The sequence below is a fragment of the Microtus oregoni genome, unplaced genomic scaffold (genome assembly GCF_018167655.1).
Source record: "Microtus oregoni isolate MIOR12 unplaced genomic scaffold, Mior012 000000F_ref0000247, whole genome shotgun sequence".
In the NCBI taxonomy this organism is placed as follows: domain Eukaryota; kingdom Metazoa; phylum Chordata; class Mammalia; order Rodentia; family Cricetidae; genus Microtus; species Microtus oregoni.
The window spans coordinates 30,586,039-30,606,917 of NW_024543059.1; the positions used below are offsets into that span (position 1 = coordinate 30,586,039).

Here is a 20,879-nt window from a genome sequence, read left to right on the forward strand (position 1 = left end):
CTTTGCCATCTGCAGGCTAATTGCTGAGTGGCACCTTCAAAAATCTAAAGAGTTCTTGTTGAGTGTCCCAGAAAGATTGGGCCCTGCGTTTTAGGCCTGTACTTAGGGCTCTTTTGTCTGAGAGACTGTGCATTTGGTTGCACCACTGTGGAATAATACCCTGGGCTCTGGCTCTGGCCATGCTGGCTTGCTAGAAAGGATGTTGAAGAAGTACAGTAATTATTCACAGTGTCCTTGATCAGCCTCAAGACCTTTGATTTATTTTGCAGGGAGGCTGTTTCGATCAGTATCCAGGCTTCCCTCCAGCAAAGTCGCCTCGTCCCTCTCTTGCTGGCCCATCAGTTCCTCGGGGCGAGTGTTGAAGCACAAGTGACCATCGCCGTGGCCATCCTCACGGGGGTTTACACTCTGATAATATTTGAGGTAACGACCATGCCTGCTTCCTATGATCTACCAGCACCCATAGTCAGGACAGTTTGTTAGCTACTTTGATAGACTCAACTTCAGTTGGTGAAGTTGGGAAGGTGTGATTTCTAAGGAGTAGAATGTCCCTTAGTCTAGGTAGAAAAGGCAACTGTCTCCAGTTAGTTGCCGATTCATGAGTACTGATCAAACAAGGTCAGGTGTAAGAGGGCCGGAACAGCTTAGTGAGCTGGCTGTAAGTTTCCATCTATGTATTTTGTAACTGAATTTTTAATGTTGCCTTTCGAGTGCTTATATAGTTGAGATACAAATATGCAAAGCTTTGTAGGATATACATTTTGTAAATACTCTTCTAGAGTGCCTTATGAAGTTTGTGTGTCTTAGAGATTATGATTTAGTGTTATGTCTAAGAATGTACTGCTCAGTTATAAGTTACAGACAGTGTTTAAAGTTTTAGCTTTGAGCTGGTATCTATGTGTGTCTTAGATGGAGGTTTCTTCTCCGGTCCATGGCTATTCCATCAATTATCCCAGCGCCATTTATCAAGGGAGCACTCTCTCCTCTGTTGAATTGCTTTGATTCCTGTATAAAATTTTAAAAAGGGGAGCATTGCATGGCCTGAAGAGATGGCTCAATGGTTAGAGCATTTGTTATTGTTACAGAGGGCCTGGGCTTAATTCCCAGAATTCACATGGAGGCTCACCACTGTCCACAACTGTTCCAAGGGATCCGACCTCCTCTTTCGCTTCCAGGCATGCACATAGTACACAGACCTATGTATGAGTGAAACAATCAAATGCATAAAATAAATTATCGAAGAAATCATTTAAGAAGCAATTAGAGCTTTGTGAGGCGTATTTCTCAGTTCCTTGTCTTGGCACGTTGGTTAAGTGCCTATCCATTCCCTCCCGCACTGTCTTGATCGTGGCAGGTGTGTCCTGTCTGCACAGTGTTGGGGGGCATCTCTCACTTGCTGCGGTTCCCCCAAGCTGCTCTGTGTGGCAATCATTCTTGTCCCATATACACTTTATATGCTCTACAGTCTGTGAGCATGGTCTATCTATCTCCTAATTCATTTCAGCTTTGTTTAAAAAGTCATTGTGCAGGCACTATGCAGTTGTGCTAAATCTTCACGCTTCCTTCTCTTTGCAGCGATGGTGGCTGGCACTCCATGTTCTTTTGTCCAGGCCGTCACTGTCAGCACAGGGAGAGGAATTTTTAGGCTAGTTTTATGATTTGTCATTTTCCTGATCTCAAGGGAGTTTTTTTTTTTTTAAATGGGATTCTTGAGATCTTAAATATAGAACATCACAGCATGTGTAGTGGGGGTGGTTTTATTTTGTTTCCTTTCCAATCTGTATCCCCTTTAATTTTTCCTCCACCCTCCTCATTACAGCAACCATAATAAGGTGGCAAGAGTGCTCTCTGGTCGCACTGGGAGGACTCCCTCCTCCGCCATGAGTAAGACACCAGCTCTTGTCCTGTTGATGCTGCTTATGAGGCTGCAGAAGTCCCTTTCCTGTCAGCTATACTGTACTGAGACTTCCTTCCACCACTGGGTGTTGGGTTTGCTGTGTACTTGTCTGCGTCCGTCCCTGTGATCCTTTGACTTGCTGGCAGCAGCTAACTGGTACACTAGATTGATTGACATTGCGTATACATTGGGCATACTCATTCCCGTGGTTTTCTAAGCGACTGACTCCAATCATGTTAGAAATTTTCAGATCCACCCTGCAGATTTTGATTTTTACATTTAAGTTTTGTTTAGCTTCATCTTTCAAAAAAATTTAACATTTTTATTTATTTATTTTGGAGGGGGGCGGGAAGGGTTGCAGAGTATTGGTATATTGTCCAGGCTGGCTTCAAACTCTTGACCTCCTCTGGCCTCAGCCTCCTTGAGCAGCGGGGCCTGTAGATGCATGTTACCACGCATGGCTTAGGTATTGACTGCTCAGTGTGTGAACTTCAGCACTTTCTCTGTTGCCTGTCAGTCATGCAGTCAGAGTTTGATTCCCTTATGGTCGGAGACCTTGCTGTACATTTGGCATCAGCTTATTAATTTCTTATGGTGCAAGGTCTTTCTTTTGACTTGACTTATATTTGAATTATGTAGAATTTGTTCACCAGGAGAGTTCCCGTGGGCAGGGGGGCGTGTCTTGTCTCTGGAAGTAAGCCCAACACTCTGGTTTTCCTGGCTTGCTTGAAGACTCAATGCATGAAGACTCAGAAGATTCCCTGAGTCAGAGTCAAAGTTATCCCCGAACTAGAGGCTCTGCAGACAGGCACCTTCAGCCTACATTGCTGCTGCCTGACCCCTATGCCCCGAGGAAGCAAGTCCTGGAGTGAACCACTAATCTGCCCACTCACTCTCCCTATATGCTGTCGCCACTGCTATCTGTAGTTGTGACCCATTTCCTGGTCACATGGGAGCTCCCTTATCATGCCTCTTCATCAGTGTTGAGGCCAGCGCCTTAAACAGAATCCAGCATGGAGCTAGCTCAATAAATAAGGAAATGTCCCAAGAGTGTCTTTAGATGCTTGAGTTAGGTGCTGAGTTCTGAGCCTGGTCAACCTGACCATTAAGCGTTGCCTACACCAATTTTTTTTTTTGTGCCCCTGACCTATATGTAATTGAACAGGAGACAAAGGCTCAGCCAGGGTTCCTGAATGTCCCTAATATCTGGATAGGATGGGGCCACTTCAGGACATCCCTTGGGTTCTTTACACCTCTGATCCTACAGTGGAGGCAGAATTATTGGTAATTCCTCAGTGCCGTATTTCTTATCCTTGTAAAGTTGTCCTCGTTGAAAGCAAGAAGAACAAAGCTGAAGCAATCCTTCTAATGCTCATACTTTGATCTATTACTGGGCCTTGGTCTTAGAGAATTTCCCAGCATAGGATACTAAAAATTCTACCACAGCTAAGGTCTGCAGACTGAATAAAATAATATTTAAAAAAGTCTTAGACGGTCTTAATGAAAAAGAGTTCACAGCATAAAGGAGCTAATATGCTTCCCAGACATCCACGTTGGGTTCCTTTCTGCTGGAAACACAAAGGCTCTTTCCTTTACCCCCTTATCAAACAGAGGCAGAGCCGTGCAGTCTCCATGTGAGGCCTGGCTTCACGGCTCAGATTCTCTGTATTTGTCCTATGCGTTTATGCAGCATTTGGTTTAAAAGCTAGTTATGATCTTCTGCACCGGCTCAGTGTCCTGTGTCTTCCTAATCTGATTCTGCCTATGCTATAACTAGTCTTCAGGCACAGCCCGGCCTGCATAGCTGGACTTCAACCCAGGTTGGGTACTGTCCACCCAACCTTCCCCACCTGCACCCTTCACAGTCCTCAGACTTAGCTCAGGTCCTACACCAAGTACCCTGGTCTATTCTGGGGAAACCTGTCTATGCTATCCTCAACCTCAGGCTTGGGCGGGACTGATATATCCTGCATTCCATTCCAATCCGTGTGTCCTCCTGACCCTATCCAACCCACCGCATCCAACCTTCAGGTCTGTCCCACTCCAAAAGTCTTGTGCACCAATCCAGCTTGGTGACTCCACCTGACACGTCTCTGCCTTCACCTTCCTAATCCCTATACCTACCCAGGCCCACAACCAGGACCCTGGCTCAGACTTGCTCACCCTCCCTATGCTCTGCCCAGCCTTAGTGCCAGTCTTTTGTGTCCACACCAGATTTCCAACCAAGGAAAAAAGTCCAAATGCTCAGGTCTCCACCTCAAAACACAAAAAGACAGGAAGAGTTAGGATAGTAAGCCTGTTCCCGACAAAACCTACCAGTCTTAGAGAAATGTTCTTTTGGGAGAATCACCTAGATGAACCCCCCAAGATCAGGAATGCAAAGGAACAATCATAAACATAATCAAAGAATTAAGAAGTTTGAAGGCTACATGAAGAGATAGCTCAAGGGCTGGAGAAATGGCTCAGTAGTTAAGAGCATTGCCTGCTCTTCCAAAGGTCCCAAGTTCAATTCCCAGCACCACATAATGGCTCACAATCATCTGTAATGAGATCTGGTGCCCTCTTCTGGCCTGCAGGCATACACACAGAATATTAGATACATAATAAATTTTTTTAAAAAAAGAGAGAGGTAGCTCAACAAACTTAAAGAGATAAATGCCTGAGGGATGCCCAAGAAACACAAATACAGGTTGAAGAAAATGACAGGAACAATTCAGGATTTGAAAATGGAATTCACTAAGGATGTAAAAATACCGAAGAGACTCGAGATGAAATGGAAGGATTGAGAAGCTGAACAACCCAATTAGAAAACTCAGAGGAAGCCTTGCAAGTAGAAGGAATCAAGAGGAGACGGACTATCCAGACTCAGTGATAAAGGGGAGGGACTAGAGGGTTCAGGCAAAGAATATAAAAAAAAAAATCAAAAGAGACACAGGAAAGGAATATTCAGGAACTATGAGACACCGTGAAAAGACCAGATCTTCAAATGATGGGTGTGAATGAAGGAGAAGAATCCCAGGCCACTAGTCCTAGAAGAAAACTCCCCCAAACTACGGACAGTCAAACACATACAGATACAAGAAGCACACAGAACACCAGGTAGAGAAAACCTAAAGGAGACTTTCCATGGCGTATCATAGTGAAAACAGTGAATATCTAGAACAAAGGAAGAGTATTGAAAGCTTCCACAGAATAGACACAGGCCACATACAATGCAAACCCACAAGAACACATTCTCAGTGGAAACCTCCAAGCCAGAAGAGTCGGGAGAAATGTTCTGTGTGTTTTAAAAGACCGTGGATGCTGGCCCAGACTGCTGTAGCCAGCAAAACTATTTGCCATGGTGGAAGGAGAAATAAAATCTTTCCATGGCACAAACAGGCTAAAAGAATTCATGTCCACCCAACCAGTGCTACACAGTGCGGTGGGTTGTCTTTGGGAAGGTCCCTCACTATGATCAAACTGGTTTTAACCTGGAGATACATGGACGGTTCAATCTACCTAAGCCAGCAAATAAAATAAAGCATACAGATGTTTTTAACGACAAAAATCACCCAATCGTCTCAATAGAAACAGAAAAGGCCTTTGACAAAATCCAACAAGGCTTCATGATAAAGGCCCTAGATACGATAGAACTAGAGGAAAGATACCTCTGTATAATAAAAGCTGTATATGACAAACGCACACAACAGTATCCTAAATGGAGAAAACCCGGAAGCAACACCACTAAAATCAGGACTTAGAAAGGACTGTCTACCACTTCCACTCCTTTGCAGAATGGGACTTGAAACACTATCTGGATAAATAAGGCAAGAAGGGAAGGAAATTAAAGGAACATAAATAGTAAACAAGTCAAATTATTCCTAATTGCATGTGGTATAATATTATACAGAAAGAATTCCAAGAATGCCATCAGAAAACTTGTCAAAAAGATGGATGATTTTTATCACAGTTGGATAGAAAATCAATAGTCATCCAATACACTATACCAGATATGCTGATTTGCAACCATGGACACACTAAAATTCACAGTAGCCTCAGAGACAATAGAATATCTCTGAATAAACATAGCAGGAGGGGAAAGACCTCTATAACAAAAATTCTAAATCTGTGGAAGATAGAGCTTGAGGAAGTGCCTAGAGTTTGGAAAGGCCTCTTATATACACTGATTGGTAAAATTAATAATATGAAAAATGGCCTTTCTACCAAAAGCAGTTTACAGATTCAATGCAATCTCAATAAAAAAAAATCTCAATGGCATTATTCACAGAAACAGAAAAAAAGATCCTAAAATTTATGGGGAACAGCAAAAGACCACAGAAAGCCAAAGCAATCCTGAGCAAAAGAACAAAGTTGGAGGGATTTCTGTTCTAGATTTTAAGACATAAAAATAGTGTAGTACTGGCATGGAAGGAGACATGTAGACCAATGGAACAATATAGTATAATAAAACATGAGCATACATATCTGTAGCCATCTAATATTTAACAAAGATGCCAAAAACATACAGAAAAAACCTGGCATCTTCAATAAACAGTGCTGTAAAAGCTAGAAGTTAATATCGTGCCCAAAACTCAACTCTAAATGGTTCAAAGACCTTAGTGTGAACCCTAAAATGTCAAAAACTGTTCTAAGTAAACATAGACAGTACCCTACAAGATGGGGTGTAAAAAAAGGGCTCAATATGTCTAGAAATTAAGGCCAACAATGGGCAAAAAAGACCTCTTAAAGCTAAAAAGGTCTTGTACAAGAAACACAACCATTAGTCAGGCAAAGAAGTCCAGAAAAAATATCTTTGCTAGCTATTTATTTGGTAGAGGATTAATATCTAGAATATATAAGAAACAAAACAAAACAACAACAATAAAAACACAGAAAAAAAAGACAAAACAAACAACCCAATTAGAAATGGGCTGTATGCCATGAATACCATTGGGTAGTAAAGAAACTGGCTTGGCCTGATAGGGTAGAGTAGAGCTAGGCAGGGGAAAACTAAACTGAATGCTGAGAGAAAGGAGGCAGAATCAGGAGAAGCCATAGAGACAGACATATTGGAACCTTGCCGGTAGGCCACCAGTCTTATGGTAAAATGTAAAATAATGGAAATGGGTTAAATTAAGATGTAAAAGCTAGCCAATAAGAAGTTAGAGATAATAGGCCAAGCAGTGATTTAATTAATACAGTTTCTGTGTGGTTATTTTGGGAGTCTGGGAAGCCACCTACTACAGAGGATAACCTTGAACTCCTGATCCTTCTGTCTCCCACATCACAAGTTCTATTAGAACCAGGTTGTCTGGAATGTTTACAATAAAAGCTTCTCCAGACATGGTGATAGTGGGTCTTCTGTAACTGCTGAGGTGTCCTCAGGGTCCTTATGCTGGCCTGCCAGGCTGACAGTGTGGCCAGTTGCCAGTAAAGCGGCTGCTGGATTGACAGGTCCCCAGTCAAGAATGCCAGGCACAAGGGACAGTGTTTAAACACTTAACCAAAGCTCAACCAAACAAACGATTGTAACAGCATTGGCACTTAGTATTTATGGATCTTGAAAAGTGCTTATACCCTGCTCCAGTGTTCCAGAGAAAGGAGTCATCTGATTTATTTCATCATAAGGACAGGTAGTCCTCTATTCTTTTACCCATTCATCCCATCTTTTCCAAGAGAGAGAATGAGACAATGTTTCACCGGGTAGCCTAGGATGACTGAAACTCATTGTGTAGACCAAGTTGCCTAGAACTTACTAATGTAGACCAGACTGCCTGGAACTTGCTCTGTAGACCAGGATGTCTGGAACTCACTGTGTAGACTAGGATGCCTGGAACTTACTGTGTAGACCGGGATGCCTGGAACTCATTGTGTAGACAGGGGTGTCTGGAACTCCCTTTGTAGACCAGGATGTCTGGAACTCACTGTGTAGACAGGGATGTCTGGAACTCCCTTTGTAGACCAGGATGTCTGGAACTCCCTTTGTAGACCAGAATGTCTGGAACGTACTGTGTAGACCGGGATGCCTGGAACTCACTGTGTAGACAGGGATGTCTGGAACTCCCTTTGTAGACCAGAATGTCTGGAACTTGCTGTGTAGACCAGGATGTCTGGGACTCACTGTGTAGACCAGGATGTCTAGAACTCGCTGTGTCTACCAGACTGCATGGAACTCACTATGTAGACCAGGATGTCTGGAACTCGCTGTATAGACTGGAATGTCTGGAACTCACTGTGTAGACCAGAATGCATGGAACTCACTGTGTAGACCAGGATGTCTGGAACTCGCTATATAGACTGGAATGTCTGGAACTCACTGTGTAGACCAGAATGTCTGGAACTTGCTGTGTAGACCAGAATGTCTGGGACTCTCTGTGTAGACCAGACTGCCTGGAACTCACTGTGTAGACCAGGATGTCTGGAACTCACTGTGTAGACTGGGATGTCTGGAACTCGCTGTATAGACTGGAATGTCTGGAACTCACTGTGTAACCTCGAATATCAGGACCTCAGGAGTAACTCTCCATCTCTAGCCATTCAAAAGTGCTGATGTTACAAGGGTGAGCACCACACCCAGCTTCCTGATGGGCCTTGAGAGGTGATTTTGTATAGAAGCTGGGGATTCAGTATCGCTGTGGAGCGTATGTCCACTATCAGAGGAAACACAGACCTGAGTCTGTGAGAGTCACATTTCCCTTGTCATTCTCCAGCCCCATCGGTGGCCTCTGCACCGTGGAGCTCTGTGTTGCATTAAGACTGCTAACAAGTTAAAAAGACTCAGGATTGCTGGAGCACACATCGTGTTCTGTCTGTTTGCCAAGAGACCTGACATTTCAACCTCTGAAGGTTGCTGCAGCTCCACAGAGGAGCTAGAGGTCACAGAAGGTCCCCCAGTCCCAGTGACTATTCCCATTTGAAGATGGGGTTGCTTCCAAGTAAGGCTGAGCTTTCGGGTCTGAACACTGACTGATGTAATTTGAAATAAGCAACTTGATTATGTTTGATAATACTCACTTTCCTCTTCTCTTGCCTGTTGTTTGTGCTTGGACGGTTGTAAGCACGTGTTGTCACTGCGTGAGGTGTCTATTTCTATGACAGGTCATGTGACATGGACCTTTAGTTGTTACTTAGATCGGGGCTTCTTAAGCTTCTTCCTAATTACAATCTGTTTTCATCAAAGGAATTTTCACACAAATCTATGAATACAGGTTCATAAAATAGGTACACAAAGCAAGCATTTATGGACACTGAATCATAAATTTATTTCAAAACAATTCTTTTGCATAATATAATTTTAAAGACGTTAGAACATTTCTAGACTAACAAGATAGATATGCTTGCTTATTTTTACATGAAAATTAAATCTCGGATGACTATTTGAAGCCGCAGGATGGGGAGCATCCTCAATGCTTTTCAGAATCTGTCCGTGCTTTGATTTGATAATGGTCAATGTTGAGAATGACGTTTCACAGAAATAAATGCCATAAGATGGCAGAAGTAAATTTAGAGCCAGTTCAGGCATTGCTTGAAATTTTGTCCTAATATCAAGTCAAAACTTACTTCACTCTGAAAATGAACACTAGATCAGCAAGACAGACAGGTTTTAAAATCACACATTCTTGTACCATGAGCTACAGAGATTGTCTAAGCTGATTCTTACCTGCTAGGCGTGACAACAGGAAGATAAAGCCTTTGTATTCTGTAGTTAGGCCATTGTTTCTGTAATCGAGGGACTCATACATACTGTTAGAGCCCTGAAGTTCATAGCCTGTGGCAGTAGCAGGGCTCACTAGGATGTTTCAAGCAGGCATCATGGGATACTTTATACATCACTGATTAGCACTGACAGAAACACCTCACGTTCATTACTGAACGTGAATTTTTGTTGATTGTGTGTTCAGGGACCTTTTCCCGTTACCAACTGTCAGATTCTGTCACACAACTCCATGTGGGTTTGTGATTCATCGCTTAAGGAGCTGGGACCTGGATTACAGGCTGTGCAATTAAAGAATTTCCTTGCCAGCTTTGAAGTCTCTTCCGGTACAAGTCGGTAGAAAGGATTGCTCGTGCTAGGCTAGCAGAGACCCCATGATTAGCATTCTGTTCAAAACTGAGAAACATGCAGTTCCCAGAATGACTAAAAACAACCAAAACATTTTCCCCCTGTATTATCTTGCATCCTGTGAGCTTATGGAGAACACTGATGTTTCATTATTGGGTTTGAGGGTCATTTTGGGTTTCTGTACTCTATAACTCACACAGAAAACCACAGGTGGAAATTGTGGCTCACAAAAGCTGTCTCTAAAGTGGTTGGAAACTTCCAAGTTAAGAGCCCTGATGTGAAGACTCCACAAAATTACATAAAGTGTTTACATTCTTACCTTTTGTGAAGCTTCCTCTGACTTTTAATGTTAAGTGCATTCAGGAGCACTTTCGATCAAGTGGAACAATTCTGTGTAATGCCTTTTGAACACAAAATCAGAGCCGTCTGCATTCTCATACCCTCTGCTAAGAAATGGGAACAATTTAAATGCCCACGAGTTGATAAGTGGCAAAACCTGGGGAGCACAGACACAATAGAATACCATTCAGCCATAAAATGAATGAAATGCCGTCCTTTGCAACAACGTGGCTGGAACTGGAGATCATTGTGAAGGGGGAGAACTGAGACACAGAAAGAGGCTGGCTCTCCAGTAAGCTCCCTCATATGAGGAACATAAAAAGTTGGCATCACAGATATCCAGTCTTGTATACTTGGTGGTTACCAGAACTTGGGGAGAGAAAATAAGTGGGGAGATGGGGAAATGTTAATTGGAAAAGGTAGTTCTGGTGCATAGTACATAAGGTGATGGTAGGCCATGAAAACACACACATTGTATAGTGGACCATGAAGACACGCACAGGGTGATGGTGGACTGTGAAGACACGCACAGGGTGATGGAGGACTATGAAGACACGCACAGGGTGATGGAGGACTGTGAAGACATGCACAGGGTGATGGTGGACCGTGAAGACACGCATAAGGTGATGGAGGACTGTAAAGACACGCCACAGGGTGATGGAGGACTGTGAAGACACACACAGGGTGATGGAGGATCATGAAGACATGCACAGGGTAATGGAGGACTGTGAAGACACGCACAGGGTGATGGAGGATCATGAAGACATGCACAGGGTGATGGTGGACTGTGAAGACACACACAGGGTGATGGAGGACTATGAAGACATGCACAGGGTGATGGAGGATCATGAAGACATGCACAGGGTGATGGTGGACTGTGAAGACACACACAGGGTGATGGTGAACTGTGAAGACACGCACAGGGTGATGGTGGACCGTGAAGACACACACAGGGTGATGGTGGACTGTGAAGACACACACAGGGTGATGGAGGATCATGAAGACACGCACAGGGTGATGGAGGACTATGAAGACACACACAGGGTGATGGTGGACTGTGAAGACACACACAGGGTGATGGAGGATCATGAAGACACGCACAGGGTGATGGAGGACTGTGAAGACACACACAGGGTGATGGAGGACTGTGAAGATACACACAGGGTGATGGTGGACTATGAAGAAACGCACAGGGTGATGGAGGACTGTGAAGACACACACAGGGTGATGGTGAACTGTGAAGACACGCACAGGGTGATGGTGGACCGTGAAGACACACACAGGGTGATGGTGGACTGTGAAGACACACACAGGGTGATGGAGGATCATGAAGACACGCACAGGGTGATGGTGGACTGTGAAGACACACACAGGGTGATGGAGGATCATGAAGACACGCACAGGGTGATGGTGGGCCGTGAAGACATGCACAGGGTGATGGTGGACTGTGAAGACATGCACAGGGTGATGGTGGGCCATGCAAACATGCACATGGCGGACTGTGAAAACATTTCCAAGAGCAGAAGGAAGGATTTGGGGTACTTTCTTTCTCTTGCTTCTTCGAGACAGGGTCTTACTATGTAGTCATAGACATCCCCGGTGGCAGTGCACATGGGCTCAGATTTTCCAAAGTATTTGGCTAGAAATTTTACGTGCACTGGATTATAGAAAAGATCTTTCTGCCATTCGGTGATACGCTGGCATCTCAATTAGACCAGGCACTTGGCTGTGTGCTGACTTAGTAGTGGTCTTAGTAATTGAAAAAGGTTGACTTACATTCTTAAACTAAAGGTTCAGTTGTCTAAAGAGAACAAGGTAAAGAATTATTGCCGCTCCCCTGCAGACTTCTGAAGAAGGACACTAAAAAGAATTCCCACACTAGCTCAGAATGGAGTATAATAAAAGATTACTTATTTAGGCGTAGACTCACAGATCACAGTCCTCTGCTCAAATGCAGAACAACAACCAAATCTCACAGCGGGAAGAGAGAGAGAATGCGTGATTTACATTGGCATTTATAGTATAAGAGGCCACGCCCAAGTGGGCGGTAACTTGCCGGCCACTGGCGGTAGGAATTCCTACAGCAGACTTCCTTGAGCAGGCTTTCATGGTTGTTCTGGAAATAAAAGCTACTTTACTAGAATGTGGGCTGCTGGTGGCTGCTCTATGGGCTGCCAAGATCTCAAATCCCTTGAAATGTTCTTTTTTTTTTTATTTTTTTTATTCTGCCCTGTCATGGGCCCAAATAGCGTCTTTATTCATTAATGCTAATAAAAGATATTTACAGTATACAGAGGGGAATCCCACATCAAAGAAATGTTTGGAAAACATTGGTTGAATAGATTGTCTGTATTTCTGACCCACATGAGTTGCTTCGCTATGCTATTTGCAATTTTTGCCATAACTGTTGTAAATCTTTTTTTTTTTTTGAGAAAAGGAGAAAAAAAAAAACAAGTTTCCATCTCCTCCCAGCCTCCCATTTCCCTTCCCCTCCTCCCACCCTTCTCCTCCTCCTCCCACCCTTCTCCCTCTACCCCCACTCCTTTCCCCCTCCCTCTCCAGTCCAAAGAGCAGTCAGGGTTCCCTGCCCTGTGGTAAGTCCTAGGTTCTTATGCGTGATGTGGTATACATCGTCACATGGGACATGTGTCAACGCAGGCATTTTTGTGTGTTTCTTTCTAGATTGTTCACAGAACCCTGGCAGCCATGTTGGGAGCGCTTGCAGCGTTAGCAGCGTTGGCTGTGGTTGGAGACGTAAGTCGTTGTGTTTGATTTACTGGCTCACCACCACGATACAATGCCAGTCCCATGGAAACTCCAGGGCATATGAATTGTTTTAAATTCTTTTGTATGATGTTCCACATGTTTTTCCCATGATGCATAGAGGCATGAGCTGACACGCTTGGTTTAAGAGAGTTGTCACTGTGGATAAACACACACTCAGTGATGTCTGTCTCCACTTGGGCCTGAGAAAGGTCTTAGAAGTGGATCTAGGAGGCATGGAGGGAGACCTACAGGGCTGCGGTTCTGCCCTGCAGCCTTGCAGGCCCTGGAGATGCCCATATGTAAATAATGGTGTCCACTTGATAGGGCACAAGAAAGTACATGAAGGGCAATGAGGGAGCCTGAGTGTTCTTAGGAAACGGAGAAAGACTTGTTGGACGGTTGAAGCTGCCACTCTGCTCAGAGTTTGACCACACACAAACTGGATTTGAAAGTAGCTTTACAATCTGGTGGACTTTTTTTTTCCTTCCTAAAGACTATAGACAGGTCATTCTTCTCCCTCCCATACGAAATGTCTATGTAGGGAAGTGTATTGAGTTAGTTATTTAAGTTCTGTGTTCTTAACTTAAAATGTCTTTGTAGACTGGTCTGAATGTAGTTGTGAGAAAGTGAGTTTCCCCCCCCCCCCCCCCCCCCCTTGGCTGGGTTTGCCTTAAAGAGATGCTAAATTGAAAGGTAAAATATCCCCAAATTCTAAAACTTAGAGACAAGAAAATTTTGGCTTTCTCCTAGCACTTGGAATGGAACCCAGGGCGTCATGGACGTTAGGCAAATATTCCTGAGCTGTTGTCCCCCCAATGAGACAATTGTTGTCCCCAATGAAAGCCCAGTCATGTAACACGGCAGGGACAAGGTTGTCTTGGAATAAACCTGACCAGGGTTTTCGTCAGCAAGCAGTCTATATCACAGGCTTAGGGTCTTCTCCTGCTGAGGTTGGCTAAGATCCGGTTCTGCCAGGCAGTGCTGATGCTTAAACTAGGATGTGCACATCTGGTTGGCCATGTTGATTTCAGGGAACTAACTTGGGGAAACTGAAACTGCTAGCATGGGAAAGAGGAACCTATGCAAGCTGGATGCAGTCCGTGAGTTCGGGGTGCTGTCTGTGCTGGAGAGAGATTGTCTCCGAATCTCTGAGTCATGTGCCTGTTCTCATAAGTAGGGCTCAAATCATCTTTCATTTGGAAAATGGCACATATGGTACGTAGCAGGTACATGCATCAAGAAGCCTCTGGGTCACTCAATGAGTCGCCCTTTGCCAGCAGGCTAGGTGCTGGCTGTCCCTCACTTTGCACTTGATGCTAGTGGCCCTTGGAGAGTAGAACAGACAGCTGTCAATCATGCCACTCCACTGAGGGAAACATGTGCAGACCAAACCTGCAATTCAGGCAATAATTCAGGCAGTAATCTTCCTAGAGCTTCCAGAAGCAGGGTTACATTTTTTTTTCCCTTTTCCCCCACGAATACTTTTGATGCGACAGACACGTTGGGTCACGAGTGCTATTCAGCAATGATATAATCCAATTTCAAAGGGAAGAGGGTGGAGTGTTTCCAATTTTGGCCCGAAGCGTGGGCTCGCACTAAGGGCAGCCCCTTTTCTGAGCGTTCGTCAGCGGGTTGACGCACGGGATTAATTGGCAAATTTGTGCTTTGATTACAGAGACCCAGCCTGACCCACGTGGTGGAGTGGATTGATTTTGAGACTCTGGCGCTGCTGTTTGGCATGGTAATTGCAGTCCTCCCAGCAGGATATGGCTCCAAGTCTGGGTCCTTCACTCTTCCATGCTTGCTGATCCCTATCATTATAAGTCAAGATGGCGTACCTCTTGACAGGGCTTGATTGAGAAGTGTGAGCAGGTCTAGCTCATTTCTCCCAAGGAGGAGGAAATGACCAGTGCTCTGGCTCGTTAGGGCTTGGTGAACAATAACGTGGCGTCGGTATTTATGAAAATGAGCAATTTTTTGAGTTATTAACCTTAAAATAAAATAGTGGCATATGTCAAATAAATGAACCACGGGACAATTTCAGTAATTGGGAAAGTGATTTTAATAATATAAAGAAAAGTGTCCCTAAGTAGGAGTTCTAGGGCTTGTCAGTTTATCATACTGTTAAGCCATGAGGAACATGACCAAGTTGGCTTGTAGAGGATTAGCATAGAGCGTGTGTTGCAAGTCTAAGCTAGAACAAGTGAGACGTGGCAAGGCCCTGGACAACAGTGGAAAAGATCTTGTGTTCTGGGTTATTCTCTAGACAGGGTCTGTGGGGTTACATCTGTGCTACGCTACATCAGGAGGCTCGCTTTGCAGAAGCCACCAAACAGTCATCTGTTTGCTGGCACCTACTCTAGGCTTCAAAGGCACTCAGAGCTGCCATCTTCTCTGAAGGGGAAGACGGAGCAAGGCTCTGAACTCAGGTTTTAGTTGTGTGGGATGCTGCCGGGCAGGCCTCCTCCCCAGGGAAAGGTGAGTGCGCTATCCACCTGTTCCACAGCCCCACAAAGCAGGATAATACAGGATAGGGAGTCAAGTCAAAGCAGGAACTCAGTTTATCTCTGTGAGTGTTAAGTAGCATCATACTGGCTGATGTGATGGGGGGGGGGTTACCTCCAGCCAATGAGAGACAGCTAAGCCCTCCCTCTGGCTGGAGGGGTGTCTACCTAGATTTTGTTGTCTCATCCTCACTCGGTAGTTTTGAGGCTATCCTTCAAACTCGAGCCAGGCTTTTTTCTGTCTTACAGGCCTCCAGGTACAATCTTCGAGATAATTTTGTCCAACAGGATTGCTGAGAAACAAATCGGGCTTGGTCATCTGGATAGAAGAAGCGCGGTGCGGGGAGTGGGGGGGAGTGTCACACTAAGTGTCTATAATATACTGTTGGTTTTTTTTTTTCAGAAGTTAAACAAATGGTGTAGTGGTTTCCTAGGACGGCAATAACAAAGCATGGCATATGTGAGGGCCTGATGAATAAACATTCCTTTCTCACAGCTAAAGAGGCTGAAGTCTGAGATCAGTCTGTCAGCAGGTCTGGCCTCTATTGATGCTCCTCGCTGTCTGTCTCCTCCTCATGTGCCTGTGTCCTCATCACATCCTCTTAGAAAGCCAGCTGTCATATTCAGTTAGGGGCCACCCTAATGATCTTAGCATCACTCTTAAAAGCCCTGTCTCCAAGTATAGCCACATTTCGAGGTCCAGGGAGTTAGTAGTTCAACATACGAATTTTGAGCAGGAGAGACGGAATTCAGCCTATAAAAATGACCGGATATTTCTTTTGCTTAATTAAAATTGTTCCAGCGGACACTTAGATATTCTGTGCTTTTGTTACTATTGGGCCAGTGCACAAAGGGGGCCTGATTTTGCCTGGCTTACTTCCTGAGACTGCTCGCCCCGGTCTCTCTATCAGACCACAATGGAATGGCTCCCCATGAAAAGAGACTGCCACACAGGGTGCCACCCATAACTGTCCACTCATGTTCCCATGAAGTACTGCATGCCACGCACAGCCCCACAGGGGCCCGCTGAGTTAGGAAGCTGCTCTAGACAAGGGCAGGGCTGAGTCAGAACTGATTTGGATGCATTTTTGTTTCATACGGTTTATTTGAAAGGTATATCGGGTCCCTGGCCTTCCAAGTACTTCATATAATTTTATCAAGCTCTCACAGAAACCTCACAAGGGGGAGAACATCCAGAGGTGAAGTGAGACACTTGAGATGCAGAATGGTAAACCAAGCACACCTTACTGAGGGCTTGAACCTGCACTTTCTCATTCCAGAGTCAACACATAGTAAGGTGGAGGGTAGGAAGGCGGGGCTGTGCTCTGGTCTTGAACGTTGTGGAGAAACCAACCTCTGTGTTGGTTTGGGAAGAAGATAGGGTTAAACACCTGCATAAAAAAGGGAGTCATATCAGACAACTGGAAGAAGAAGAAGAAGAAGAAGAAGAAGAAGAAGAAGAAGAAGAAGAAGAAGAAGAAGAAGAAAATGGAGTGTTATTCCACTTCTTGTAAAAAGGGAAACCTTCTAGCAACTTCAGGCTTGCTGGAATTTCTGGTTGATTAAGCACAGCATAAAGGGGGTATTATTCCCGTTAGTCCATGTGGTGGCTGTTTTCATCTCTTGTTTTCATCAGTGGAAACACAGGTAAACATTCCGAGTGCACAGAGGCCTGGAGGCCACTCATTACCAGTGGTCCAGCTTGTCCATGTTCATCAGATCTGTAAGGAAAAAAAAATCAGTTTCATTATGCTAGAAACCAAAATTTGGCACAGTTTAAAGCTATTTATTTCAAGGCATTAAATTTCTGAGCGCTGTGTATGGGGAGAATTAGATACAAAGACCACCTGCTGACCTATGGCCTTCCCTGCTTCGAGCTTCAAGACTGATCAGATCATCTGTCTCTGGTCTATAAAACGAGGGAGGACAGCACTTGATGTTTGCTGTCAGGGTTAGATGGGTTGATAACCTGTCTTAAGGACAATACCTAGGTTTGGAATATACAAAACCATCTGTAAGAGCTTCTGCTCCAAGTGATCATGGTAGTCAATTGAAGTGATGGACATGTGGGTAACTTGCTTTGTGGAGACCAGGCTGAACTCACTGGGATCTGCCATCTCTACCTTTCAAGTGCGGGATGTGTGTACCACCACTGCCCAGCTATGAAAGTGACAGACATCCAACAAGGGCAAAGTTGCTCTTGATGACACAGATATCAGGAGCCAGAGTGCAAACTCGTGATGGGGTCATTATGATATTGTTCCAATGTGGTATTTTGCTAAGAAAAAATTTCGCTACCTACTTTTTGTCTTTCCCTTCTAGATGATCTTAGTAGCCATATTTTCAGAAACGGGATTTTTTGATTACTGCGCTGTAAAGGTAGGTGTGATGTTGTACTTGATGGTCATACACCAGATCAATAAATAATAGGCATAAAATACTTACGTATAATCAGAGCAATAGAAGCACAAGTATGTAATTGATAAATAATAACATTAACTAACTGAATGTTGCTATTTATTATTCTAATATCATACATTTAGTAAATTAAAATATTTAAAATTCCATCCTCCTTTCAAAGCGGCCTCTGGAAATCTGGGTGTAATTGCCATGCTAAGCATGACTCAGAGCAACACTTCCAACTTCTCCATAAGTAAATGAAGAGGGAGCTCAAGGCAGAGAGCTCTCTCCCTGAGCATTCGTGCAGCAGCATTGCAGTGGGCTGCTTCGGGCTACGCATCAGAACACGCTTTACATGCAAGAGTCTGGATATGTCAAGCCATCAGTTTTTGATCGTATTTGGGGACATAATTCCAATGCTTACTTTCTAGACATATACAGTCCGGGCTTTCAAATCTGGGAAAAGTACTTTTTGTTGTTTTAATCTTGTATAGGCTGTATTTATTAATTTCTGCTGGGGCCTGGGCAAAGGGCCTTGTATATGCTTGGCACAGATCCCATCACTGGGCTAAAATGCTAACTCCTTAAAGGTCATTTTTTTAAACTTATAATTACTATTATTTGATTGATAATTGATAATTGTATATGTTTTGGGGTATAATATGATGTTTCAGTGTATACGTACACAATGTGTCATGATTGAATCAAGCCAACTAGCATTATCCTTACATATCAGTTTTATGGGGACATATTTGAAATTTACTTGTTTTTGTTTTTGCTTTTGAGACACTGTCTCTCTACATAGCCCCGGTTGTCTTAGGACTCCCTATGTAGACCAGGTTGGCCTCAAATTACCCAGATCAGCCCGCCTCAACCTTCAATCCAAGTGCTGGGATTGAAGGTGTGAGCCACTACACCGTGTGGCTTGAAATTCACTTCTGAAGTTATATTGAAATATACACGACGTTGAATATAGTCACCCTGCCTGTGTAGTAGCTCTCCAGATCCAAACCTCCTCCCTGTACCGTGTACCCTGTGACCAGAATCTCTCTATTCTCTCCCTCCCCACATTGTAGCCTCTATCCTGGCTCACTGTTTCTATAGGATCAGTTCGCTTGGATCGCACACATTTTCCACAATGATTTTACATCAGTCTGGAAGGATCCCTTTCCTCTTAGCCTTTCCCCATGCTTGCTCTCTTTCACCCTCTCCTGCTTTCTGTTTTCAAACAGGCCTTCGTTTAGCACAGTCTGGCCTCAAACTCACTGTGTTGCTGAGTTGGTGATGGCCCACTTCCATCTCCCCACTGCCGGCACGACAGACCTGAGCCACAGCACCTTGTTTGTGTGGTGCAGGGCATTGAACCCTGGTCCTCATGCTTGCTAACCAAACAATCTACCCCGCCACATATCACCAGCCCTGTTATCTCTTATGTTTTAAAATAAAAATTCTGTCAGGTGTGAAATGATAACTCATTGTGGTTGGGCTTCGCATTTTAACTGGATCCCTGGATGCTCTGTCAGCAGGTCTGAAGGGTTAAACTGACCCTTCCATGCATAGTGCATGAGGATTGTGCCACGCCCTAGTGGATGAGGAGACCTTGGCACAGTCTTTTAATGCAAAAGCTGGTGCTGGCCTTTACTTTAGCTTTGGATTGAAAACTTCTTTTAAAAAATAACTTCTTCAACAAACTTGCAAATTCTGAATGAGAATTTTGGTCCCTATGTCTTGGAGTCATTAGTGAGAACATAGCTTCTACGTCATGAATGAACTGATTTTGGCTTGTTCCTTCCTGTATATGTATCCCAGGCATACCAGCTTTCTCGAGGAAGAGTTTGGGCCATGATCATGATGCTTTGCCTCATCGCTGCCATCCTCTCTGCCTTCTTAGACAATGTCACCACAATGCTCCTTTTTACACCTGTTACCATAAGGTGTGTAGAACACTTCCAACATGGAAATGAAGATCAGCTTTGGGGCGGATTTGTGTTCTGGTTGTACCACCTGGTTCAAGGCTCCTTCCTCAACATCTAAAAAAGACAAGGGATAGTATCCATGCCCTCACTGGAGGATAGGCCATTGACCTCCAATTCAACAGCTCTGGCTTGTGTGACTGCAGAACTCTAGACAGGTATAGGTATCAGCACAGCTCAGTAATACCACGAGAAATTGAAAGACATGTGCATTGCTTTCCAAAAGATAGACTGTCATGCAGGACACGGGCAAGTCATGCATGTAGATCAGACTGTCATGCAGGACACGGGCAAGCCATGCATGTAGATCACCAGATACCAGGAGTTTTGCTCACGAATTCCCACCCTTTCGTCCTTCCACCTACTCCAAGGACTTAGTCTTCAGGTGATCAGGGTTTTGGGATTTCCAAAGATTCCAAGGTAAATCCCATACAGCCAAGATAGAGGTCTATGGCCAAGGAAGAAGTAATTAATGTGATAATTCAAAGAAAGGAGAGAGAGAGAGAGAGAGAGAGAGAGAGAGAGAGAGAGAGAGAGTTAGTTTTGGGTCTTTTCAGAAAAGGGGAAGACAGATGAGGGACTGAGTCAGCAGACTTTGGTGTTATTGCTGGTGACTTTTGACGACCCGCCTCTCTCCTGTCTCAAAGTCTCTGGTGGCCAGCACCCATCCACCTGCTGCAGGTCCTTCTTCTATAGGGCCCTCCACACAGAACACAGTACTCTCTCCAGGCTGGGAGCAGGCAGAAAGTACATCATCACTTGGATAGCTCTGACTGTGCTACGTTGACTTAGAAGAATTCTTGTAATTAGTGGTACCCGAGGATGTTGCAGCTGAGGCTCACTCCGTGCCTTATTCTTCTCCCAGACTGTGTGTGTGCATGTGTGTATATGTGTGTCTGTGCATGAGTATGCCTCCCTTGTACAAGCAAGTGCTTTAAACATCCAGGTTGCACACA

The 20,879-nt window shown here is 44.3% G+C and overlaps 1 protein-coding gene across 2 annotated transcripts in view; it reads left to right on the forward strand.

The window, feature by feature from the left end:
- Oca2 (OCA2 melanosomal transmembrane protein) overlaps positions 1-20,879 on the forward strand; it is a 208,881-nt gene that overhangs the window by 33,709 nt on the left and 154,293 nt on the right. For both annotated transcript variants that reach the window (XM_041656427.1, XM_041656435.1), the window contains exons 8-12: positions 270-423; positions 12,963-13,034; positions 14,722-14,787; positions 17,873-17,929; positions 19,760-19,884. In XM_041656427.1, the coding sequence (XP_041512361.1) occupies positions 270-423; positions 12,963-13,034; positions 14,722-14,787; positions 17,873-17,929; positions 19,760-19,884 (474 nt within the window). The remainder of the gene's footprint in view (positions 1-269; positions 424-12,962; positions 13,035-14,721; positions 14,788-17,872; positions 17,930-19,759; positions 19,885-20,879) is intronic.